This window comes from Crotalus tigris, unplaced genomic scaffold (genome assembly GCF_016545835.1).
Source record: "Crotalus tigris isolate CLP2741 ecotype Arizona unplaced genomic scaffold, ASM1654583v1 scf7180000017666.379230911805:20528666, whole genome shotgun sequence".
Lineage (NCBI taxonomy): Eukaryota > Metazoa > Chordata > Lepidosauria > Squamata > Viperidae > Crotalus > Crotalus tigris.
In genome coordinates, this window is record NW_024096552.1 from 2,804,919 (window position 1) to 2,831,338 (window position 26,420).

The window sequence follows — 26,420 nt, forward strand, 5'->3', positions numbered from 1 at the left end:
AACGCCATCTTTAGAGACAGGTGTCGTAAGGAAACGGTCGCCAGTGGTTCGAAGGGCGGTCCAATGAGAGCGTACTCGCGGCAATTCCCAAGATGGGTATCTGTGTACCACTGGAGGCCCGGTGTTACATGCACCCTTGATAAAGGCGCGAACCCTGGGATGGTGAGCTAAGGGAACCGAATCCGCACATGTGAGAAGAGTGGACAGAGCCGCCACCTGTCTGCGAATAGTCGCCAGGGCGAGGCCTCTGTCCAGTCCATCCAAAAGATAATCTACAATTTGAGGGATGGTCAATTTGGAGATGTCAAACTGATGCCTCCTACACCAACGGCAAAAAATTTTCCAAGTGGAATCATATATGCGGTTAGTCGCCGGACGGCGTGCAGCCTGAATCACGGTAATGGCACGATGGGAGAATAATTCCTACGCCATTATGCGGCGCTCAAGTGCCAGACGGTCAATTGTAACCATTGAGGGTCCGGATGACAGATGGTTCCCTGGTGTAGGGACATTCGGTGAGAGGGGATCTTCCACGGGGGTGACTGAGACAGGTTCATCAGGTCTGCGAACCACGGTCTCTGTGGCCAGTGTGGTGCCACGAAAATCACCTCCGCCCGCACATGTATCAATTTGCGGATGGCCGCCAGTATGAGCGGAAGTGGGGGAAAGGCATAAAGTAGGCCTTGTGGCCACTGAACTCTTAATGCATCCGTCCCCTCCGCCCCTGGATTGAAAAAGCGGGAGTAGAATCTGGGGAGTTGACCATTGTCCGACGATGCGAACAGGTCGAGGATCGGCTGACCGAACCTGCGGGAGATGTTTAAGAACAGGTCCGGGTGTAGCCCCCACTCCGAAAGATCCACTGTGGCACGACTCAGGAAGTCCGCTTGTTGGTTGTTGACCCTCGATATGTGTTCCGTCCTTAGCGACTCCAGGCTGGACTCTACCCAGGCGAACAGGAGCCGTGCCTCTGTCATGAGGACCTTGGACCTGATGCCCCCCTGACGATTGATGTGTGCCTTGGCTGCCACGTTGTCTGTAAGGACTAGGACATGGCCACCCCTGATTGTCTGTCTGAAGTGTTGTAGGGCTAGATGGATTGCCCTGAGCTCTAGCCAGTTGATGTTGTTCCTCAGTTCCGCGGCGGACCAACGTCCCTGCGCGAAGTGAGAGAGTAGATAGGCTCCCCAACCGTACAGGCTGGCATCTGTCATGATGGTAACCCTGTCTGGTTCCTTGAAGGGTGACCCCTTGGTCACCGCCCGAGAGCACCACCAACGGAGCACCCTGCGAATGTGCGCCGGAACCCTGACTAGGCGGTTGGATGCGCTGGTATTCTGTCGTTGGAATGGAAGGAGGAACCACTGTAGGTCCTGCAGATGAAGCCTGGCCTAGGGGACTATGGCTATGCAGGAGACCATCTTGCCTAACAATTGGGATAGTGTTAACAGGGGAACTGTGTGTTGTTTGTATACCAGGCGAGCCAATTCCCTGATGCTGACCACTCGCTCCTGGAAGAGGTAGACCATGCATTTGGAAGTGTCTATAATGGCTTCCAGATGCAGTAGCCTGGGTGAGAGAACTGTCTGGCTCTTCTGGAAGTTTACTGAGAACCCATGCTGCTGAAGGACACGAATGACGGTCCTTACGTCCGCCTGAGCCACCTGGAGGGATGTTGCTTGGATCAAAATGTCGTCCAGATAGCATTGGACGCGTATCGGGATTTCTCTGAGTTTGACGGCTACTACCACCAGTATTTTTGTAAACACCCTGGGTACTGAGGAGAGACCGAAGGGGAGGGCCCTGTACTGGAAGTGTTTGCCTCCGTAACAGAAGCGTAGAAACTGGCGGTGAGCTGGATGAATGGGGATGTGAAAGTAGGCTTCCGTGAGATCTATCGATGCCAGGAAATCGCCCTGTCTGATACCTCCCAGAATTGACTGGAGGGATTGCATCTTGAATTTTTTGTATGTTATGTATTGGTTGAGATTTTTGAGGTCCAGGATTACCCTCCATCATCCTGAAGGCTTGGGGACTACAAAGAGGATGGAGTAAAACCCTTTGCCTCTGTATTCTGGTTGAACCGGTTCTATGGTTTGAATATCCAACAGGTGTTGGATGGCCTCCTGCATGAGTCTGCGTTTTGTGGGGTCCCTGGAAACTGAGCAGATGTTGAATCGGTCTGGAGGTGTGACTAGAAACTCCAGAGACAACCTGTAGTGGATGGTCTGCAGTACCCAGTTGTCCGTGGAGGTTTGTTCCCACTGATGGAAAAAGTGGGCCAGTCTTCCTCCAATGGGGAGGATGGGGTAAGGATCATTTGTTCTTCCAGTAGGGGCGGTCCGTTCCACGAAAAGGTTGCTTAGTCTGATTCTGTTGCCTGGACCTGAACCCTGGTCTGTCATAGGGATGGTCGTATGTTCTGTCCTGTCTGGGCATATATGGTTTTGCGTTCTGATTGAGAGGCGCGGTTGTCGTTTGGCGAAAGGGCTGCCTTCAAAAATAGGGCACGGGACGCCTGTCGGATTTTTTGTTTAAGTGAGCCATGACCTTACGTTTGTCCTTATTCTCGACGAGATAAGGAGCCAGGGCCTCCCCAAACAAATTGCTGCCTAAATAGGGGGCGGTTGCTAGGCGCCACTTAACCTTGGTGTCAGCCTGCCAGTGTTTTAGCCATAGCATCCTTCTAGCGATTATATTGGACGCTATGGATCTAGAGGAGAAAATGGCCGATTGGAGTGTTGCATCCGCAGCATATTCCGTGGCTGCCACCATCTTGGCCAGGTCCTGGTGAGTCCGCAAGTCCTCAGCCGGGACTCTGGCCTGTAGTTGTTGTAACCACAGGAGGGTAGTCCGAACAAAGAAGGATGCCAAGGTGGCCGCTTTGATGGCCCATGCTGCTGATTGATGAGTTTTGTGGAAGGTTTGCTCCCACCTTTTGTCATCAGCTTTGAGAACCTCCATTAGATTCCCCGTGACGGCTATCTGAGAAACTAGGGGGGTCCAGGTTTCGTCCACCTTGGGGATCTCTAGTGCCTCCTTGAGATCTGAGGATGTACTATATATCCTCTTGTCCGTGCCACTCACTGAAGGGAGGGAAGAAGGGGAAACCCATTGTTTCTTGATCTCTTGTAGAAAAATGGCAGGACAAGGCACATGGTGTTCCGTTGTCACTTTTGCAAAAAATATCAGCCTGGACGTGGTGCCCGTTGCCACCTGTGGTTGAGGGAACTGTTCAGCCCCTATGTTCGCAGCGGACGTGGCCTTGTGAAGGATCGTGAGAAATAGATTGGGATTAAATAGACCTCCCGATGGGGATGGTTCAGGGGGAAGTTCCTCATCCTCAGACAAGGCAATTTCCAGTGGTTCTTCCTCTTGAGGAGAGGAGTAATCGCTCATGGAGGAATGGGATGGAGATGCGGGCTCCTGAATATCCTGGATCTCTGTGGGGAGTTCAAGGGATGGTGTGGCTGAGGTGTGGGTTCCCTGGTCGTGTTGGACAGAGCGCTGCGATAGAGTGCGGTCCACCACTTTTGTTAATAAGGCCTCCAGACGTCTGTCTGAAAAAATGTCCCCTATGTCATGAACCCGGAGTGCGGTGGTCGAGGGTGACAAGGTGGACTCCGTGGTAGTACCCATGACAGTAGCTGTTTATTGGGCCAATGTGCGGGCCTAATGGTGGCGGTGTTCCCGGAATGGACCATACGCCCTGAGTTGATGTCGATGGGCCTAATGGTAATTCCATCTCGGTGGTCGCCATTTGATCCAAATCCAATTGGCCTGCCTCTGCGCCCTGGAGAACTCCTTCTCCAGGGTCTGGTGCCTATGGCTGGCTTGCTTTTCCGCCAACTTGGATGGCTTCTTAAGCGTATGCTTGGTCTTGGTTTTGCACTTGCCTGCCGCCTTCTGGCCCGAAGGCACATTGCAGCCGTAATTGGGAGGTGGAGAGGTCATGCCCGTGGATTGAGGCAACGAGGATCTCTCCATCCCGTTAGAGCAATCCCAGAACAAGCGCTGAGAAAAAGCTCTGGCAGGCAAGTAGTTGGCAGAAGCGAGATTGGAGCAAATACCAAGACTGCTCCCCTGGTCACCCGACCAATAAAAAATTCTCTCTGGGCTACAGTCACAGTAGTTGAGGCAGATACCAAAGGCACGTTTGGAGCCACTCTCTGGGCTCCTCCCGAAGGCCTTAGATGACCAGGCAGTGTGCACCAGTAAGGAGAAAATTCAAAAATTTGAGGCTTCCTCAATGAGGACTGGAGGCCTGATTAGGTAAAAAAAATTTTTTTGAAATGGCGACTACCAAGCAGAATGGATATCTAGGGTTCCCCTCCCCTTGTTACTTGTGCTGAAATAATCTGTGATGGGTCTTGCTGGGCCTCCCTGAGCCCACATGGCCTTCTAAGGTTGATGCCTCCAGTAACAGGCCTCATTAGGCCCTGTGGGTCTCGTCAGGCAAAATGGGCCTCTTGGTCCTAGAGGCCTCACGCACAGGCCTCGTTAGGCCCAATGGGCCTCGTCAGGCAAAACGGGCCTCGTTGGTCCTAGAGGCCTCACGCGGTGTCTGGGCGCTAAATAGCTGCGCCCATCCGCATGAGATTGGGGTCAGTTTGGGAAGGCTACCCCCCCCCCCCAATCTGCCAAAGGCCTGGAAAATTGCCTTTCCGACAGCCGGCAGGGGCCTGGGGCTTGAATCACGCTGCCTCGGTGCTCCTCACGGTTTGAAAATGGCGGCCGCAGCCTGTTTTTCCTTCAAAAATGGACTCCGCAGCAATCCGATGTCCAGGGGAATCGTATGGGCAAGGTAGTTACAGTGGCTTCACTCTAGTAAATTTTGAGGAAAAACGGAGTGTTTCTTTGCAGAAATGTTCTATTTGCTTCCCGGAGCTCCCAATTGCTTTTAAAAGGATCTTCGCTGCCTAAAAAGGCAACTAAGATGGCACCCGTGGTGCTGCTTGATCAAGCTCCGATGATCCGGATTCAAATTTGAATCCGGGTCTGGAGCTTGCTATTTTCCCCCAAATTGGAGTTAAATGCTGGGAAGGCTGGGGAGAAAGGCACAGCAAGCAGTCTCTGCCGATGCCTTCTCCCCCCCCCCCCCAGAGCCCTGGGGATGGAATGGGAGGTTGGAAGGGATTCCCCCCCCCACCTCCTGATTAGATTGAGATCAGTGCTGATCTCAGTGTTTGTGGGCAAGTTGTTAAGGGAAATTTATAGTTTTAAAGGTAGCCAAATTTTTAGGGAGAATTCACCAATGGATTAAATTGTCTAACCTGAAATCTCTGAGAGCCAAGCCAATATGAGTCTTCAAGAGCTGAGACCAAGTTAAGAATGGGTCCCCTGGCAAGAGGGGGCGTGTCAAATTTGGCTACTTGGTCTCAAGAACAGGCAGACAAAGAAAACCCATTGGTGGATTATCCATCTCCTGTACTGGAGAACAGACTGTTGCATGACATACTCTTTAACCAATCCCCAGACAGCTAGAGTGGATGCAGTTGTGTTGGAGAAAAAAGGATCAAGCTTAGAGTCACAGAGATGTTGGAAGGCAATACTTTGGAGGTGTGCAGGGCATTTTTCCACAAAAAAATTCCCCAGATATTAAATATGGTTTTTTTTGTTTCAAGCAAAGAATAGAGCCATCAACTCTGTGTTCTTTGCTCAAACACAAAAGGCCAGCAGACATGGGAATTTTTCCACACAGCTGTGGCACTTTCCCCAAAAAATAGAAGAATCTGAAAAAAATAAGAAGGAAAGTAAGCAAAAAACTTGAGAAGGCTTTTAAATAAAGTTAAGGAAACCAGCAGGTTTCCAATAGCGAGAAAGGAGGGAGAAAGATTCTTCAACTGCTGTTTTTGGCAACAGAAAGAAGCCCAGCTGGAATTAACTTGGAATTCTCCTTTGGAGAAGGTGGGTGTTAGAAATGAGCTTCTTCTGCTTTTTAACTCTAGAAGACGTGGACCTTTGTAAAGTTCCACTGACTCCCAGTGCAGTTTTCTTAGACCAAAATGAGGTGTGTGTGTGTGCGTGTGTGTGTGTTCGTGTAATAAATATTTATGTCCAGTTGTGAATTCAATTTTTTTTATGTCCTATAGCCCAGGGTGGATGAAGAACAGGTTTACACTCCTTTATCTGATTCTGCTAAAGTACAGAACTCTGATATCTTGAATAAACTACAAACTGGCTTCAGTGAAACGCTCCAATAAATTCCTACTATCTGACTCTGAAAATTCACTATACAGAGTGGGTGAGCTTTCAATCCTCTGGCTCCATCCACTGAATGAGGAACTGAAAATTGTGTCACGGTGTACTGGGTACAAACAGGCACTAGAAGAAAAGTGGGGAAGAGCAAGAGGACTCTTTCCTACAATGAGGAAGCTGTTGTAAAGACTGATATATGTTGTGTTCAGAAAGCTAGTTATAAAGCAGACAGAATGAGAGAAAAGTATCTAAGTACAGTACCTCATTGTAACAGCAATTAGAGGAAAAACACCACCCCTTGTACTATTCATAAATATCTAGGGACTATTTGAGGCAACACAGTGAGGTGCAAAATGCTTTAAAAGAGTTCTAAGTGGCAAAACAGCTTTTCTACAGTATTATTACAGATTCAAATTATAACTTTCTATTCAATGACTTACACTGATGAAGGATTTTATGAGGCAATCTTACTGCCATCTGTTTTGCCCAACTCAGTTTACATTGCTTCTAATCTTTCCATCTCCCAAATGAAGGCAGCATAGGAGTATAAAAACCAAGCAATTCAACAGCCAGCTAGATCTCTTTTTATGGAAATGGTGGGAGGACTTTATTCTTTTTTTCCCCTTGAAATTTCTCCAGATCTCTTTCTTCTGTCTCACTGAGCAAATCAGCATAAATGACATGGGGTAAGCCATTATAAGATCTCACGTGATCCAACAATTTCACATGACCTCAGCAGCTGCAAAAGAAAAAGCCAGAGTGCAAGGATTCATACTACTCATTTATGAGGGGCATATTTTGCCATAATATTGTAAGAAAACATCCCAGCTTTTTAACTGTGGTTTCTTTAAAATATTCCCAATGAGTCTCTTATATGGCTGCTACATATTATGCTAAATTTCAGGATCCGAAACATTTCTCAGATTCTCCAAATTCAAAGTATGACACTGCAGCATTCTGTAGTTACATGATTGCAATTTGTGATTTTCAACTGCTGGCTTCCAACAAGCAAGGTCAATGAGGAAGCTGGCAGGAGGTCGCCAAATGGCAACCACGTGAGGTTGCACTTAATGACAATGTAGGATTGGCTTAACAACAGCAACTGGAAGTATCAAAATTGCTACTGGTAAGCAAGTATGAGCCCATGAAACATGGTGCTTTAGGACTGTGAGAAACGTTCAGGCCCCAGTCATCTTTATCAGGGCACATTATTTTCACTCCACCCAATCACATGTTCTACCAAAACAGAGTGAGATCTTGAAGGCCAACATATGCTGGTTCTATAACATACCCAGGTTTTGTCTCCCCCCCCCACACACACTGTTTAATGGATTTAGCTGATTACTAAATTGATATAACATAAAAATTTAAAAATCTATTTAACCATATAAAGAGGGGGAATGCAGAAAAATAAATGAATACATACCATATCTCCATAATGAATCAGGGATTATAATTTTAAAACACAAATCAGAATACCCTGCATTAAAAAAAACTACAAGGAGAAAAGTTGTCACTGAATATTAGTTCACATAAAGGTTTCTTAAATCATAGTTTGTCAATATCTGTATAAATGAATCATAAAAGTGAGGTTGTCTTCAAAAATTAAAGAAACTGCATAATGTTTAGCATTTTGTGTGAACTAGACTCTTGAAAATGGAAGATGTTCCTGTTTGGCATTTTATAGTTTTCATTTATTAACAGATCTGAATCACCTACTTTTAAGCTCATGAATAAAGCTTCCTTTCTGAAGTTTATGCACCTAAGAAAGCCCCACAGCAGAAAACAGATTGCATGTGATTAAAAGCAGAAAGCAGTTACTTCAGCCTCCCAATTAAAAGTTCAACTCTATATCCTGGAAGCTCTGTAAATATTGAATTATTTTAATGACTAATCGATCGTATTTTAGAGCTATATCATCTCAAGGCAGCTTACATAAAAGCATAATTCTGATGAAATGTAATCACACTAAGGCAAGCAATTGAAAAAAGCCTCAAGGCTACACTTGAATGAGCCAACCTTTAAAGTGCAAGAAGAATGAACATTAAAACACTGCAGCAACCCAAGGCATATTAAAACAAATTGGGTTTCAAGGTCCAAGGAAATCTATACAGCCAAACTGATATCACTTGGCAGAGCCTACAAATATGATGCCACTGTCATCATGATATGAGCTGAATTTTGTAACTGAGTAAAACTCATACATACCCCAAAGCAAATATCAATTTAAATATTCACGCTGCTTTTCTTCTTGCATTTCTGATTCTGTTTTGATTCTTGACACTTTTGATTCTGTTTTAAGAGCAGCATCTATCACTCTAATTAAAATAACTTATAAAGATTTCTGAAATAAATTGCAGAACAGTTTCAAGGGCTAAAGGGAGAACTGGTGGAGGCCAGTTATTAGTTTAAAATTAACATTTCCACACATCCAACTATTTTTTAATGTTCCCAAACTTACAATATGCACAGAAATCTTCCAAATCAATCCCACCATGCAATTATTATACCTCTCCTAATTTTTATGAATTATATACTAAAAGTCGTAAAATCAACACAATGAAAACAAATTCACAGACAAAACTGTAAACTTACTATAAACCAAAACTTGGAGCCAAATCTGCTGATCCTTTACAAGAGCTGGAAAAACTGATGCTATGTACTTTCACCAAAGACTCCATAATCTGCAATTTATTACTTATATTTATAGCTGTCCTTAAAAATTGTGAACTTTTTGGAATTTTCAATATTTCTGTATAAATATAACATGGAACATGATCGGTTTTGCACACAAACATAAAATTAGATAAAGAGAACCCAATTGAGCAAATGAGTTTTCTGGAGCTTCTGTGTGATATGGCCAGCAGCTGCCTCCTGAGAGGCCAGGCCAGACACGTGTCAGCAGTGGGAGAAGGTCAACTGGGGCAGCAGAGCCTAGGTTAGCAGGGAGCCATAAGGGCATAAATGGGGGGGAATAGATAGGGAGGTGGGGAAGTTGAAACACCCCTGTAAGTGCAGAGGATTGCCAAGCATCCACTTTTTGATCACATACTATGGGGGTATTGCAAAAGCAGTAACTTCAGGGATTGGTCATAAGTCCCTTAATTCTGCATCATCATAACACTGAATGAATTCAAGGAATTTATCTTCCTTGGATCTAAAATTGTTCATGATGGCAGTTCTACTCCTGAAATCAAATGCAGGACAACCTTAGCCGCACTGCAATGTTTAACAGGAATAAGATCTGGAAAAGCATTGATATAAATACAAAAGGCAGGATAGTTAGAACAATAATCTTCCTTATAACGATGTATTGCTGTGAGAGTTGGACGCTAAAAATGGCTGATTGAAGAATTGATATCTTTGAACTTTGGTGCTGGCATAAATTGTTGCATATACCATGGATAGCCAGAGTAACTAACAGAGAGAGATGTTAAATCATATAAAACAAGACATTCACTAGACAAGATATGTAAATCAGACTACATCTGATTTACTTTGGCTATGTCATGCATGCAAATTCACTGGAGAAAGCTATGATGCTAGAAATGGTTAGTGCACGGGTCGGCAACCCGCGGCTCCGGAGCCACATGTGGCTCTTTGAGCCATCTCCTGCAGTTACGGAGCCTGCTCCGCCATTTGCAGAGAGAGAGAGAGAGAGAGAGAGAGAAAGACAGAGAGAGAGAGGGAGAAAGAGAGAGAGACACTTGCACTTCCCCCCCCTCTCATGGGACTTGCCCCCTCACAGGGCTCCTGATTGGTCCTGCGCCCTGGGAGAAGGGCGGCCAGGAAATCCCTTTCCCAGGCTGGCCCAGTCCAAGGCGCACGTGGCCGGGGAGCCATGCAGGGAAGCCCCGGGATCCCCCCAAGGGAGTGGCCCACAGAAGCCTCCACTAGCACGGGAGGCTCCAGCGTCACCAGTGGACAGAGCCGACCGGTCGGCGGTTGCAGCGGTTCTGGCCCACAGATATGGCGGCGCAGAAGGTGTCCGGCTCGGCTGCCCAGGGAGCGGCCTGGGGTACGATGCCCTCGCTGGCCGCCACCCCAGCCAGGACTCCACACTGCCCGGGCTCGCCCTCTGCCATGGGATGTAGCTACGGTGCCGCTGGGGGGCTAGTGCTGTGACAGGCCGTCCCTAGAGAGCGGTGGCAGTGGCAGGCGCTGCTCCAGGGTGCCCAGGCGGTGTAGCAGAGGGGGGTGCGGGGGCAGCGGCAGCAGGCAGGACGTACAGCGTGTCGGGCAAGAGGCTCTCCAGGCTCTTGTTGGCCTGCTGGTGGCACAGAGCTACCTGGGCAGCCATGACATGCTGCCGCTCTTGTGGCCCTTCAGCCGTGAGAGCATGCCGTGGTTGCGGCAGCGCGTGCACTTGGGCGTCCGCTGCAAGGGCGCCCAGGCCGGCTGAGCCACCGGGCCACCCATGTACGGGTACAGGGAGACGTAGCCGTTCATGGCGCCCTCTCACCGCAGCCACTAGATATGCCTCACTCGCACCAAGGCCATGCTCGGCCAAACGCGGTGGCACTTCCCTGGCTCTCTTGGCACCGAACCAGGCCCTGAACTCGCCCTCAGCTCAAGTGCAAGTTGGCTGACGGCTCCCACGCCCGCCTTCCCCGTCTCTCAGGCCAGTCTGCGGTGCCCTGGGTGCCTTTCAGTGCCTTCTGCTGTCTCCTGCCCCCCTCCCTGCCCCTTCGGTGCCGGCCACCCACTCGCCTCCCTCCCGGCTCGAGAGTGGAGGCCCTGACCGGCTTTTACGCTGGCTAGCCCGGCATTCACACGATGACATGGGGCGGGGTACAGTGAGGCAGGGCTGGTGAGGGAGACGCACTTTCCCGGCCCGGTGCGAACACCTGCAGTCCAGGTGGGCATGGAGGTCGGGAGGGGGAGAGGCTGGCTGGGTGCTCTTGCGGGGCCCCACCTGGGCCTGGCAATGCCTGCACTATACCAGCCATCCCCAGCATTGCCCAGCTGAGCGCCCGCAGGGTCCGTATCAGGCCGGGTGAAGGGGCTCAGACAGGGCAAGGGGGCGCAGAGGAGCTGCCCCCAAGTGCTAGGGTAGAGGAGGGGACCCCAGTCATTTGCCAGAGTCCCAGTATGTCTTCCTGAGCATGGATCTGATAGGTTTGTTCACATCGGACAAACCAACAGAAGAATAAGTGCACGCATTGAAGAACATAAGAACTCAGTCAAAAAAGAGGAACCAACTTCTTCCCTGGTCCAACACCTTAAAATCACAGGACATGAAATTGACTTTAAAAAGACCAGAACTATCGCCAAAACTGAACACTTTAATAACAGAATAATCAGAGAAGCCATCGAGGTAGAAAAACGCCCACACAGCATGAAGAAACGAGATACCTCCTGCCTACCAGCCATTTGGAAACCCACCCTTATTGACAAACGAGTCCCTAACACAAAGAATGACACCAGACCCACACTCACGAAAGCCACACAGGATGTCACCATCACACATCCACGCAAAAAGCAAACCCAAACCCACACCAATGATGAGGCACGACCACAAACCAGAAGCCAGACCACACCTGCATCATTAGCCACTTTAAACCCCTCCAATCCATACATGAAACAAACTGACACCCAACATGAAGATGAGGCACGACTACGAACGCGAAGCCAAACAACAGCAATGCAGCTCACCATCTCACATCCTCCTGCAACTCAGACTAACCTGAGCACAACAAATCCCCCACCCAAACAGAACACTCCCCCAACCAATCAGAGCATAGCCAACCCCCCATCCAATCAGAGAACAGCCAAGCTCCTAACCAATCAAAACACACCTCCATCCAATCAGAAAAACAGCCAAGCTCTCATCCAATCAGTTCATACCCCCACTGGCAGTTAAAAGGGAGAAACAGTTACGATCACACATTGCTCCTAGAAGCACGAAGCCGAAAACACCAGCCTGAAGATGACGAATGAGACTTCATCGAAACGTCGCCAAGACACTTCCAATTTGACGTGGGAGAAAACCCGAATAACCAAAGACCTACATATAGATATAAAATAAAGGATATATGCAGGGTTATTTTCATTTTAGATATCAAAAGGGTTTTGCGGCTCTCTGTGTTTTGTTTTCAGTGGGAAACGGGCCCAAGTGGCTCTTTGAGTGTTTTGGGTTGCCTACCCCTGGGTTAGTGGAATAAGAAGAAAGGGCAAGAAAAGAACACACTGGCTTGATAACCTCAAAACTGATACACAAATGAATATCCAACAACTGAAAGAAGTTGTGCTTGACAGGGTAGCATGGAAAGCTCTTGCTTATAAAGTTGCCAAGAGTCAGAAACAATTAAATGGTTAAAACAACCTAAAACTGAACTATCACTGAATGAATGATAAGTCAAAGACTACCTTTAATTGTATTTTAATTAAAATGAAATCAGATTTAGTTTTTGTCCTTGCCTCGAGCACCAAATAAGGCCTTCAGTTTAGAACAAGTTTTACATCCCTAACTTAAAATTAGGAGTTTATTGAGAAATATATTTTTCTGAACAGAACGAGAAAGGGCAGAGAAATGAACGAAGATCTTCTTGCATATATTTGTTTCCATTTGGACTCCTTAACAGAATGGGCAAGCTGCAAACTGAATTCTCTAACAAGATCAAAGACATTTGGAGTAAGAGGCAGAGGAAGCAGACGGCTGTCAACAACCTACAATTAAGGGGAGCTTTATAGACTGGGAGGAAACAGACAAAACTTGGGATTCTTGGGAACTGGTCCAGGAAGCTACCTCACTCTTTCCTTTAGCTAAGAAAGTTGCTTATCAGTAAATCCACGCAGTGCATGTAACTCCTGCTCTACATTGTGTCAGTGTGTGTGTGTTTGCATGTGTATATAGCAGAGTAATGTCAAACATTTGGAATTGTCACATGAAAATTAAATTGCTTTCTATATGGCAGGGCATCTGCCTGTCTAGATTCATAGTACTTTCCCAAGTTGGCAGTGGCAGCATTGTAGGTCAAATGATATCTAGACACAAAAGGTTTGACTAGAATGCTGAACTGAATAGATGGGACTGAACAATATCCACCAAGAGACAAAATTTAAACCTAATTACAGGACAGAAAAAAAAAAGACTTAATATGTATACTCCATGGTCCTCTCCAATGTTCTGCAGAAGTCTTGCATTAGAAGATGGAGCTTAACATCAGTGGTAGAAATACTAATTTTAAAAATAAAAAGGTAGATATTGCTAAACAATTATATACAAGGGAATCCAATTAATCTTATATTTCAGTGGTCCCATCAGAAAATCTCAGTATAAGACCTTTTCTTTCCAAGGTACAACTCAAGCAAGTTCAAGAATGAGGAGCAAGGAAAAAACGAAAAATAAGCAAAACAGTAACTTACTGTTGTTTGTTGTCTACCAGCTTTGTAAAACTAATACCAATACAGAAATTTAACAAATTAGGATTTGCTTTAGAAATAATGCTGATGTAAAGGTCACATAGAATAAAGGGACCATCCAAGTCAAACCATTTTCCGATGCTGAATATTTTAATTAGAAATCTTTCTTCTATATCAGTGTTTCCCAAACTTGACAATTTTAAGGCATGAGGACTTCAACTCCCAGAATTCCACAGCCAGCAACGCTGGCTATGGAATTCTGGGAGTTGAAGTCCTCATGCATTAAAATTGTCAAGTTTGGGAAACACTGTTCTATATCATCATTGTAATATTCTTTAGTATTTGACATCATGGCCACCAATTACCTCAATGTTATCTTTATCCTGAAGGAAACCTGGAAGTTTTCAAGAAAAGATTGGATAACCATTTGTCTGGGAAGGTATAGAGACTTTTGCTTTGGGTAGGGTGTTGGACTAGAAGACTTCCAAAATCCCTTCCAGCCCTATGATTCCATGATTCCTCTATTTATTTGTAAATTTGGTTAACTGGAGCTCACATAGGCTATGTAACATCTGTCTGCCATTTATAAGAGTACATTTAATGCAAATATCAAGATTTCATTACATTTTCTTACATTAACAAAACAATTAAGACCTCATCAACAATATCTATTGGCTCTTGAGATAATATTTCCTGAATGCGTTTTTTTCTTTTTTCTGTCTCTATCAAATACTGATATATAGTATATCAAACTGAAAAATGGCTATTCACTAATTGAACAAATTAGCCTGGGGAAAAAAAAAGAACCAACATCCAGGCAAAAAATAAAGAACTAGGTTTCTTATCATTCCATATTCCAGGATAGAAAACTTGATCATTTGAAATATTTTGTGAGACACTAAACTTCGTTAAGTTTGGTTGGCCACAGACTATGGTTTATCTAACCTAGGGGTTATGGCTTATCTCTCTTTGATATTTAAGCCATATGTATTCTTACTTTAAAAGAACAAATTGCTATCTATTCTTGTTTCACACACATAGAAGACCCCTCACTAATAATAACATAAAATAGAAGCCTAAGCAGAAAAGACACTGGTAGAAATCTTTCCCATTATGATCAAGTAAACAGCTATGGTACCTAGCAAGTACTTTATAGCTTTTGCATAAATGAAGACAAAGGGGGAATGATGGCTCAGATGTTGAGCTTGTCAGCTGGAGTACTGACATCTCAAGCTCCATACAACAGGGTGAGCTCCCATTACTTGCCCCAGCTCTTGCCAACCTAGCAGATTGAATCTACTTGTAAATGCAAGTAGATTAATAGGTACCACTTTAATGGGAAGGTAACAAGGTGTGCGCCTTTGGTGTATAGCCATGCTGGCCACATTGCCACAGAAATTGTCTTTGAACAACACTGGCTTCCTCAGCCAAGAAATGAAGATAAGAACCATGCCCTAGAGTCAGATATGAAGGACAGGGAAATCTTTAACTTTTTTTATAATGAAAACAGTGCTCCAGAAACATTAAGAGCAAAGCATTAGAAATGAAAATCATTTTTAAAAAGAACATCCTGAAACTTTTACTTTACTGAGAACATCAGATATTAAACTCTTCTTAAAATCAATACTTACATCTATATCCTACATTTTTTCTAAACAACTCAAAATGCCATTTTTCTGAAACCTAACATTTTCAGCTGAAGGACTGGAGGTTTTTTTATTCACAGCTTACTACAAAGCCAAAATAATTATTTTCACATTAGATTCAGAGACCTCTCCAACATTAAACATGCTTTTCAATACTGTCTTTAAGGATGTAGATGAAGTAAATTATAAGCCCCTGAATTTCCAATTAGAGTTAAGAACAAAAGTTTTATTCACATGCATTTTCTTTCTCCCTCTCTTACCCTTCCAAAGCGGATGAACATGTACTTTCCTGCTAATAATAATTAATAATCTAGAATTGTAAATGAACTGCAAAAGAAAAGCAGAAATGATCAGCAAGAGGAAAAGATCAAAATGAGAGCCATTCATATAACAGCAATAAATAACCTTCAGATTTCATTCCAAAAACAATTGCTTGAACTTTCCATTGATTGTTCAAAAGGAAGCAAAAGAATGAAACAAAAAAGTAAAAAAGAAAGAAAATCTTAAGACAACTGCTTAAGTTCCTTCCTGGCCAGAACAAGAAAAATTCATGTTTTCTTTCTTTACTTACCATAAACAATTTATATACAGTATTAGAGATTTACAAAGATGTAACATGCATTACTAGTTCCTTATTAATTACTACTCCACAAATATGTTAATTTGTACAGTAACAGAAAGTTTCTTAAATTGTCACCAATTCATGAAAACTGCTTGTAAGGAAGATATTAGCCCTGCTCTCTGAAGTACCAAGTAAAAGCTCTCTTTAATACTCACTGAGTGATTGAGGTTAGCCCTGTCACTCTCACCTCAACCTACCACACAGATGGTTGTTGTGGGGAAAACAGGAAGACAGCATTATGTATACTGCCTTGAACTCTGAGTGAAAGCTGGGATGGAAATATAACAAATAAATAAAATCCAGATGTCAGAGAAGTTAAGTTTATTCTGGCTAAGCTTCCATAACTGTTTTAGCACTTATTTCTACTTTTTTAGCTTTATCTATTGTCAGCCCACCTCCCTATATGCATGCAGTCCATAAAGTTAAAAATAAGCTGCATGTCAGCTCTTTCCAAACTCACCTCTTTCCAAAATGCTTTTGAAAAAAGCATTTTACTGATAGTTTATCAAATGCTTCATGGATCCTCTGAATCAACTAGCCCAAACACAAGGATAAACAAGGAATCCAGGGTCCTCTATGGAAGATAACAGCCCTGTCTTTGAATTTTTGTTCATGTTGAAAGAAAGGGGGATGAAAGTGACCCCACAACTTTCCTCTCCAGTCACCAAAGTCCAGACTGATTTCAAACTCCAAGGCATATTTCACTGATCTGCATCTATGTTTTATTCAAATCCTGTTGTCTCACTTTATTTTAAGAGAGCAATAGTCACCAAAATAAAGGGGCAGAATTTGGTATAAAGTATTACTGAAATGTCAATGGGGCATACAGTCTATTCCTTCATGGCCTCACACCCACCCTGCAGAAATACAAATTCAGCTGAATCCAAAGGATTTTTCTGTGAGGACTAAGATCAAAATCATGAGGTACTTATTCAAAGTTCTCCTCCTCTTCATGCAGCACACAACTTATTATTTATTATTTATTTATTTTATGAGACTTATATACCGCAAGCACTCTCTAAGCGGTGTACACCAGTAAGCAATGTATATATATATTTACATTGCCCCCAACAATCTGGGTCCTCAGATTGTTGTAAAGGCAGTTTAGGTACTCCCTTCTTTATGCCTATCCTAATAGTACATAGAAAAGGATTGAAGAGCCATTCTCTGAAAATGGGTATTATAATGCACATAACTGACAATGCAGTACAGCTTTCTTCTATTTTCAGTTCCATGTTCCTCCACCCTTAATTATGGACTACAACACCCTTAAAAAAAAAACCCTGCCTGTTGATTCTAGATAACAATGCAAAAATAATTAAAAATAAATCCAGCTCCAGATGGATCAATTTAGATGTGCACAAAAGAACTGGTACATCTAGAACAGCCATTAAATTTTGGATACTGGCTCAAAATCTGCCTCAAAGGGTGGGGACAATTATTTTGCCATTAAGTGCCTATCCATAGTGACCATGCTTAATGAAATAGGTAAAGGATGTGTTTCCTCTTTCCCTTCGTTTTAGCAAGACAACTGGGCAACGAACTGAGGGGCTATGAGATGATGCGCTGAATAGGGAGAAAAAGAAAAATTGAGAAAACCAATTATACTTCTGGGGGGGGTGTACACATTTGAATGAACATCTGATTAACCGATAATACATAAAGATTGGGCTCAGGTGACCGGGGGGGGGGGAAATCTTCCCTCCCTCTGAGCATTTCTTCTTCCAGGTTGCAGGCTTGAGAAAAGTCCACACAGGAGGTGGACTTTGGTAGCACTTCTTGCAAGGGTGCCCTTAGTAGCTCGAGGGGAATAGGAGTACACGGATCTCAACTAGGGAGGCGGAGGAGACCGAAGGAAGAATTGGGGGCGGGGTGAGGCAGGAAGTGAGGGTCACATAGCTGCCCGAAAAAACGTCTCCTGCCACAACTAAGCCCTCGCGTCTAGCCCCCCCCCCCGCTTGTCCCTCCCGAGAGGGCTGCCCTTGCATGCATGCGGGCGTCCATCCGTCCCTCACCGGTTAATATGGTGCGCGAAGGCCCTTCGCTCCGGAGCCGCCATGCTCTCTCCAACGCGAGCGCACCCCCCGCCGATCCTTCGCCGGGGAGTCCCAGAGGGCGAAAAGACGAAACGAGGCTCCACGCTGCCTTCTGAGGGAGCCGCCGCCTGGGCGAGCGAGCCAACCGAGCCGACGGCGGCGACCGAGCGAGCGAGCGAGCAAGGGGCGGAGCCCAGGTGGGGACCTTGGTTCCAGCGGCAGGGACAAAAGCGCTCCCTGTCGGCTTCAAACCGCAACAGCCACGATCACTTCTCCGCACACCCTCTCCTCTCCGGTTCCCAGGCTTGCTTTCTCCTTTGCCTCGTTTCTCGAATGGGTGGCTCGGCTGGGATGAATAAAAGCTATCCGAGGCTGTAGCTGCAGGAGAATCTGTTCTGAGTGCAAAATGTTAGCCTTAAAAATATGCATTAAATAAGAAGGAACAAGAATGCGTCGGCACACGGCCAGAGTCTATTCTTTCCGTTTCTGATGTCCCCCTGCGGACAGACATACTCACTTATCTGCCTGGTAATATGCGAACAAACAAACTTCTGGCCAGATAGTTTCTCCCACGAGGAATTAAGTACTGCGGTAGATGCCAAAAAATATGGGAAACGACGTTTTTTCCTGCCAGGGAACGCCTAAGACTATTTCTGTTGAAATACGAACGTGCATCGTTTAAAACCAAAGAAAGTAGTTTATGGTTTTTTAAAAAAGGTCTTCAACTCGATATAGATAACAATCTTATTTATATATATTTGGGAGCCCAGTAATGCTTCTTTGACACCGGGGCATTCTGAATAGAATAGAATAGAATAGAATAGAATAGAATAGAATAGAATAGAATAGAACCTTGGAGGTCTTCTAGTCCAGCCCCCTACTCAAGCAGGAGGACCTATACCATCTCAGACAGGTGATTGTCCAGTCTCTTTAAAAACTTCCAGTGATGGAGTGCCCACGATTTCTGGGGGTAAGCTGTTCCACTGGTTGGTTGTCCTCACTGTCAGGAAGTTTCTCCTTAATTCCAGGTTGCTTCTCTCTTTGATCAGCTTCCAGCCATTGTTTCTCATCCTTCCCTCTGGTGCTCTTGTGAACAACTTGACCCCTCTTCTTTGTGGCAGCCCCTCAGATACTGGAACACTGCTATCATGTCTCCCCTATTTTTTCTTTTCTTTAGACTGGCCAAACCCAAGTTCTGCAGCCATTTTTCGTACGTTTTGGTCTCCAGGCCTTTGATTATCTTAATTGTTCTTCTCTGAATTTTTTCCAGACTCTCAACATTCATTTTTGTGATATGATGACCAAAATTGACTGCAGTATTCCAGGTGTGGTCTTACTAGTGCTTTATAAAGTGGTACTAGTACTTTGCATGATCTTCATTCAATGCCTCTGTTTATACAACCCATGATTGTATTAGCTTTTTTGGTTGCTGCTGCACACTGCTGACTCATAGTCAAGTGATTGTCCACCAGGACTCCAAGGTCCCTCTGACAGTTACTGCCGCCAAGCCAGGTCTCACCTAAACTGTATTTGTGCCTTTGGTTTTTCCTGCCTAAATGTAAGACTTTGCTTTTCTCCACATTGAAACTCATTTTGTTGGATAGGGCCCATTGTTCAAGTTGGTCAAGATCTTTTTGGATCCCGAGTTTGTCTTCTGGGGTGTTGGCTACTCCTGACAGTTTGGTGTCATTTGCAAATTTGATGAGTTCTACTTCAATTCCCTCGTCTAAGTCGTTTATGAAGATATTGAAGAGTATTGGGCCTAAGACGGAACCTTGTGGTACCCCACTGCTTACTTCTCTCCATGTGGATGTAGTGCCATTGAGAACTACTCATTGAGTACAGTTTGTAAGCCAACTATAGATCCATCTGGTGGTGATATTGTCTATTCCACCTTTTTCCAGCTTACCAAGTAGGTTGTTGTCTATTTTGTCAAATGCCTTACTGAAATCTAAGTATACTACATCCACTGCATTTTGCTTGTCTACTAGTTTAGTCACTTTATCGAAGAATGAGATGAGATTGGTTTGGCATGATCTGTTTTTAACAAACCCATCTTGGCTATTAGTTAAGACTTTGTTTGCTTCTAGTTGTTCGCAGATCTGTTTTTTGATTATCTTTTCTAGGATCTTCCCAAGTATTGATGTTAAACTGATTGGTCTGTAGTTTACAGGGTCCAGTTTTTTCCCTTTCTTGAAGATGGGGACCACATCAGCCCTTTCCCAATCCTCGGGTACTTCCCCAGTGCTCCAGGATTTGTGAAAGATGTGGTACAACAGTTCTGAGATAACATCTGCCAGCTCCTTCAGAACTCTGGGATGTAATCTGTCGGGTCCTGGTGATTTGTATTCATGAAGATTGGATAGATGTTTCTTACCATTTTCTTGCTTATTTTGATCTTTGTTTCTAGTATGTCTTTTGCAGTGGGTTTTTTTTGGGGGGGGGGGGGTGTTGGGCTATGGTTTCTTTTTGTGTGAACACTGATGCAAAGTATGAGTTAAGCTGCTCAGCTTTCTCCCTTTTGCCTGTAATTTCCTTGCCATCTTCTCTCTTTAGTGGGACTACAGTTTCCTTGACTTTTTTCTTGTTAATGTGTTGGAAGAAATTTTTTTTATTGTCTTTGTTCATTCTGAGCCTTTGCTTTCCTTCTTTGCATGTTCTGGCTGTCAGCTGATAATTGGCCTTGGTTATGTGTACCTCTTTCCATTTTTTGTATTTGTCCTTTTTGTCTTTTAGCTTATTAGTGAGATCTTTGTGCAGCCATACTGGTTTCTTCCTGGATTTCTTGTTTTTCTTTCTCACTGGTATTGTGCTGATATGGGCTTTTGTGATTGTGTTTTTCAGGGTTTTCCACTCTTCTTGGGTTGTTTTCCCCTTTAGGATTTTCATCCATAGAATCTTTCCTAGGTTCTCTCTGAGCCTGTCAAAGTCGGCTCTTTTGAAATTTAGGATTGTGCTATTAAATCCTGAGAAAATGTACACAGTTGATTATGATTAGTATCAATGGAAAAGGTCAATAAGTCTCAGCTTTGGATAAAAGATTCATATGGGAGACTAACAATTTGCTAGAAGAAGTGAGGGGGACGAACCCTATATATTGAATTTTGTACATTCGCACATGATCCTGCCTTCAGTAACTCCTCTCCCCCTTCCTCCCCCCATCATCTTTTTGCTCAACCTCAGTGAGGTCAAGATGTATGGACTGGGAAATTTGGGGAGTTGAAGTCCAATACTACGCTAAAAGTTGATGGAGAAAAAAAACAACCACAAAAAAAAGCTTTCTGAAATCTGTTACCATTATCACAGCTGTGTATATCCCCCCTGGTGCAAACAGAGAAGAGGTCCTGAAAGTTCTCTGCCATGCCATCAATGACTTACAAACTACTCACCCAGAGGGTGCATTTATTGCAGTGGGAGACTTTAACCAAGTGGATTTGAAAGCTACCCTGCCACATTTCCATCAATATGTGGACTTTGCAACCAGAGGGGACAATACATTGGATCTTGCTTATTCCAACATCAAGAAGGCTTTCAAAGCTATCCCCTGCCCTCACCTGGGCTCCTCTGACCATCTCTCAGTGCTGCTTATTTCAGCATATAAACCTTTATTAGTCAGAGTGAAACCTACAGTAAAGCAGGTGAGGGTTTGGACAGAGGGAGCTATAGAAGCATTATAAGACTGCTTTGAGTGCACAGATTGGGGCATGTTTAAGGAAGCAGCGACTGATAACCAACATACAAATGTTGAGGAGTATGCCACCACGGTGTCTGGATATATCCAAAAGTGCATAGAAAATGTCTGTGTCCTGAAGAGCATTGTTGTGAGGATGAATGAAAAACTGTGGTTGACTTATGAGGTCCACAAGATGTTGAAAGCATGGAATGTGGCTTTTAAATCTGATGACAGGGTGGCACTTAGAACAGCCAGAGCAAATCTGAAAAGTGCCATAAAAGGTGCAAAGCCAGCCCATTGCCAGAAAATTCAGAACTTTTTTCAGGACCCAACAAACACCAGGCGAATGTGGCAAGGGATCCAGGCCATTACGGATTATAAGGTGGCTCCACTGAGATGCAAGGACGACACAGACTTCCTAAACAAACTGAATGCATTTTTTGATAGATTTGAGGCATCAAATAGCACTGCTAGGAAAGCTGTGCCCCATCCTGATGAGCAAATGCTAAGCTTTGATGTCACTTCTGTCCAGAAAACACTGCAGACAGTTAATATTTGGAAAGCAGCAGGCCCAGATAACATCCCTGGACATGTCCTCAGGGAATATGCAGAGGAGCTGGCTTGTGTTCTCACAGATATTTTCAACCTCTCATTGCAGCAGGCAGTGGTCCCATCGTGTTTTAAGATGGCCATCATCTTGCCAGTATCAAAAAAGTCCACAATTACAGGCCTCAATGATTACCGTCCACTGACATCCACCATCATGAAATGTCTGAGAAGATGATAAAGGACATTATTGTATCTAGCCTCCCGCCAGCATTTGAGCAGCTTCAATTTGCCTACTGACCAAATTGCTCTACAGAGGATGCTGTTTCATTCGTTCTCCATCTGAGCTTGAAGCACTTAGAGGAAAGAAATACTCATGTGCGTTTGTTGTTTGTCAACTTCAGTTCGGCGTTTAACACAATCATTCCACAGCATCTAGTAGACAAACTGGGCCTTTTAGGATTAAACACTCCTTTGTGCAACTGGATTCTTGATTTTCTTACTAGCAGGCCCCAATATGTGCAAGTTGGAACAAATACCTCTAATACCATTTTCTTGAGCACAGGTTCTCCTCAGGGCTGTGTCTTAAGTCTGCTGCTGTTCACCCTGTTGACCCATGACTGTTGTGCTAGGTTTGCCACCAACCATATTGTGAAGTTTGCAGATGATACAACAGTAGTGGACCTTATTCATGATGACAGTGTGGAAGCTTACCACAAGGAGGTTGAAGAGTTGGTGAACTAGTGTAAGGAAAACAGCCTAGTTTTAAATACCGGAAAAACCAAGGAGATCATTGTTGATTTCAGAAAAGGCAGGCACAGCCACACTTCTCTGTGCATTAATGATTCACCTCTGGAGATGGTTACCAGCATCAAATTCTTGGGTGTGCAGCTAACGAGTAGGCTGATTCTGTCGCTCAACAGTGAGAAACTGGTGAAGCGGGCACAGCAGTGCCTTCATTTTCTGCATTGCATGAGAAAAGCACATCTTCCTTCCCCTGTCCTGACCACTTTCTACAGGGAGACGATCGAGAGCATCCTGTTGTACGGCATCACAGTCTGGTTTGGAAGCATCACTGCTTCAGACAGGAAGGCGGTGCAGAGAGTGGTGAGAATGGCTGAAAAGATCATTGGCAGTTCCCTACCTCCCATCCAGGACATAACACAGAAGTGTTGCTTGAGCAGGGTCCGCAAGATTGTCTGGGACCTACACATCCTCTTCACAACCTGTTTTCCTTGTTACCTTCTGAGAGGAGGCTTTGTGGTATCCGTAGCAGAACATCCAGATTCAGCCATAGTGTAAGGACCCACCCCACTTTGCATCTTAAGAAGACAGAACTCTTGGAATAGTTCTTCCAACAGGCATCCTTTATTAAGAGAAAATGGTTGCAGGCATTCTAGACAGGACTTGGGGTCCAAGCTCTCCCATTCAAGGTTTTAAGGGGTTCCCCAGTAGCCCCACCCAATCACCCCCTTCTTCCAGCGACAGTCTCAGGCATTACACTCCCACCCGCTTTTCCTTACTGCCGACTGGATGGAGACTTCAGAGAAAGGTAATAGCCCCATTGTTATGGTTAATTATTTTGGTGATATCCACATCCAGTCCCTTTGAAGTGTACTGAAGGAAGTGAGGGCCATAAAGCCCCTTTGTTCACCCCCTTCCCTTCATCCTATGACAGAATCCAGAGAAGGCAAAAATGGGGTTTTCTATAGTTGATAACTAGAGATGAAATATAATTGGATTCTGACATCCTGCCCCCTTAAAAATAAGACAGATCCACCTGAAAGAAAACAAAACAGGTATAAAAGTTAGTCAGGCTTGTTAGGATACTCTGTGTGAAACTTCTTTAATAGCTTTGGGGCTCTGACATGACGTTTATGGACCCACTCGTTTTGTGAGGGAGGGAGGTGTTTCCAGGCAACTAGGTACTGAGTCGCTCCATGATATCTCCTAGAGTCAAGGATTTCCTTTATTTCGAAAGTGTTGTTCACCCTCCACCATGATTGGAGGTGGTGGTGGTGGGGATTTTTGGCCGTAAAGGTGACTGATGCTCTCTTTTCAGCAAGCTGCAATGAAAAATTGGGTGTATTTGCCTGAGATTTTTGGGTAATTCTAATTCTACTGTTACTGGGTTTATGATTCTTTTAATTGGAAAAGGCCCTATATATTTTGGTCCAAGTTTTTTACAGGGCTGTAGGGACTTTAGGTATTTTGTAGATAAGTACACCATTTCTCCTATAATGAATGGTGTAGGCTCAACCCTTTTTTTATCGGCTTGTGCTTTGTATGCCTGCCTAACTTCATCTAGTGCTTTTCTAACTATTGGCCAGGTGTTTTGTAATTGTTCCATCCATTCTTTCAGCGATGGGATTGTTGATTCATTTGGGGTTAATTCCAGCATGGGGTTGAAACTTTGACCAGTGGCTATTTGAAAAGGAGTGTAACCTGTGCTGGAGTGGACTGCATTATTGTAGGCAACTTCTGCAAAAGGGAGTAAGTCCGTCCAATCGTTCTGCTGGAAATTACAAAAAAATCTCAAATATTGTTCAAGTACTGAGTTCATTTTTTCAGCCCCCCCCCCCAATTCCCTTGTGGATGATGGTTAGATGTCAGTCCCTGAGTAGTTCCTGAAAGGGATAAGAATTCCTTCCAAAATGCAGACATAAATTGCACTCCCCTATCAGAGATGATGCGTTGGGGTGCCCCATGCAATCTGTAAATGTGCTGGATGAAAAGTTTTGCTAAAGCTTTTGCGATGGGAATCTTTTGGCAAGGGATAAAGTGCACCTGTTTGGAAAACAAATCTGTGACCTTCCAGACAACAGTATTCCCATTGCTTTCTGGCAATTCCACTATAAAATCCATGGCTATTTCTCTCCAGGGGGCTGAGGGATTTGCTGCTGTTTGTAATAGTCCTGACGATTTCCCTTGCAACCTCTTTGCAGACGCACATTTTGGGCAGCTGGCTACATAACTTTCTATGTCCTTTTTTATTGATGGCCACCAAAATTGCCATTTAATTAAGTGTAAAGTTTTTACAAATCCAAAATGCCCTGCTGATTTCGTGTCATGGCAAAGCTGCATGAAAGTGACTCTTTGGGTTGTTGGTATATATAACTTTTCCCCTACCCAAGGCAACCCATCTCTCATTGTGCACACATTTTTGTTTTTCTGGAACCATTCGTCTGTTTCCAAACCTTTCCGGAATTCAATTCCAGTTTGGCTGTCCAGTTGTGGTTTTAATTTAGCTTGGGTTCTTGTGGTTACTGGTGCAGCCAGTTGTGACTCTGCCATCATTGGTTTAGAGTCTGTGGCTCACGCACTGTTATATTGGGGCATGCCAGGAAGTTCTTTCTCCCTGGTAAATGTTTGAGCTTAAATTGGAACTGGTGAAAATGCTGGGACCAGCGGGCTTGTTTGGGATTGAGCTTCCTGGGCGCTTTCAGGGCTTCCAAATTTTTGTGATCAGTCCACACCTGGAAGGGGATTTTGTTGCCTTCCAGGAACTGTCACCACATGAGTAATGGCCAACATATCCCGTATGCCTCTTTCTCCCATACGGGCCAGCGCTGTTCTGTTTCCGTGAGTTTCTTGGATGTATATGCACAGGGTTGCAATACCCCATCATCGTTTTCTTGTAATAGAACAGCCCCCACTGCCACATCACTTGCATCCGCCTGTATTACGAAGGGCTTATCCATGTCTGGGTGCCTTAGTACTGGTTCGGCAGAAAAAAGTCTCTTTAATCTCTCAAACGCTGCTTGGCACTCCATTGTCCATGTTAGTGGCTGGCTAGGTTTTACTGAGGATGCTCCCTTCATTTTTAGTAAGTTAGTGAGGGGCAAGGCTATCTGGGCAAATGAGGGGATGAATTGGCAGTAAATGTTTGCAAAGCCCAGGAAACTTTGTAGTTGCTTTCTTGTGCGGGGTGCTGCCCAATCTAATACTGCTCTGACCTTCTCTGGGTCCATTTCAATGCCCTTGGGGGGATATCTAGGTAGTCTATCCTTTCCTGGTGGAATTCGCATTTTGAGAGTTTGGCATATAGGTGGGCGGCTCGCAGTTTCTTTAAAACCACTCTGACTAGGTTGACATGTTCCTCTTTTGTTTCAGTGAAGATAAGAATGTCGTCCAAGTAAACAAGGACCCCCTTAAACAGGTGCTCCCTTAGAACGTCATTGATTAATTGCATAAAGACTGCAGGGCCCCCTTGTAATCCAAATGGCAAGACTTTGAATTGATAGCACCCCATGGGGCAGTTAAATGCGGTCATCCATTCATCCCCTTCCTTAATTCTCACGTGATAGTAAGCTTCCCTTAGGTCTAGTTTAGAA

The 26,420-nt window shown here is 44.5% G+C and overlaps 1 protein-coding gene across 19 annotated transcripts in view; it reads right to left on the reverse strand.

Annotated features, from left to right (window-relative positions):
- Nucleotides 1-18,370, reverse strand: part of DOCK6 (dedicator of cytokinesis 6) — a 184,981-nt gene extending 166,611 nt beyond the window's left edge. For 6 of the 19 annotated variants that reach the window (XM_039336453.1, XM_039336451.1, XM_039336450.1 and 3 more), the window contains exon 1: nt 17,847-18,366. In XM_039336453.1, the coding sequence (XP_039192387.1) occupies nt 17,847-17,890 (44 nt within the window). In that variant the 5' untranslated portion in view covers nt 17,891-18,366. Of the gene's footprint in view, nt 1-17,846 lie in introns of all 19 variants that reach the window. The other 13 variants (XM_039336460.1, XM_039336463.1, XM_039336459.1 and 10 more) reach the window with 4 other exon arrangements.
- Between the last annotated feature and the right edge of the window lie 8,050 nt (nt 18,371-26,420).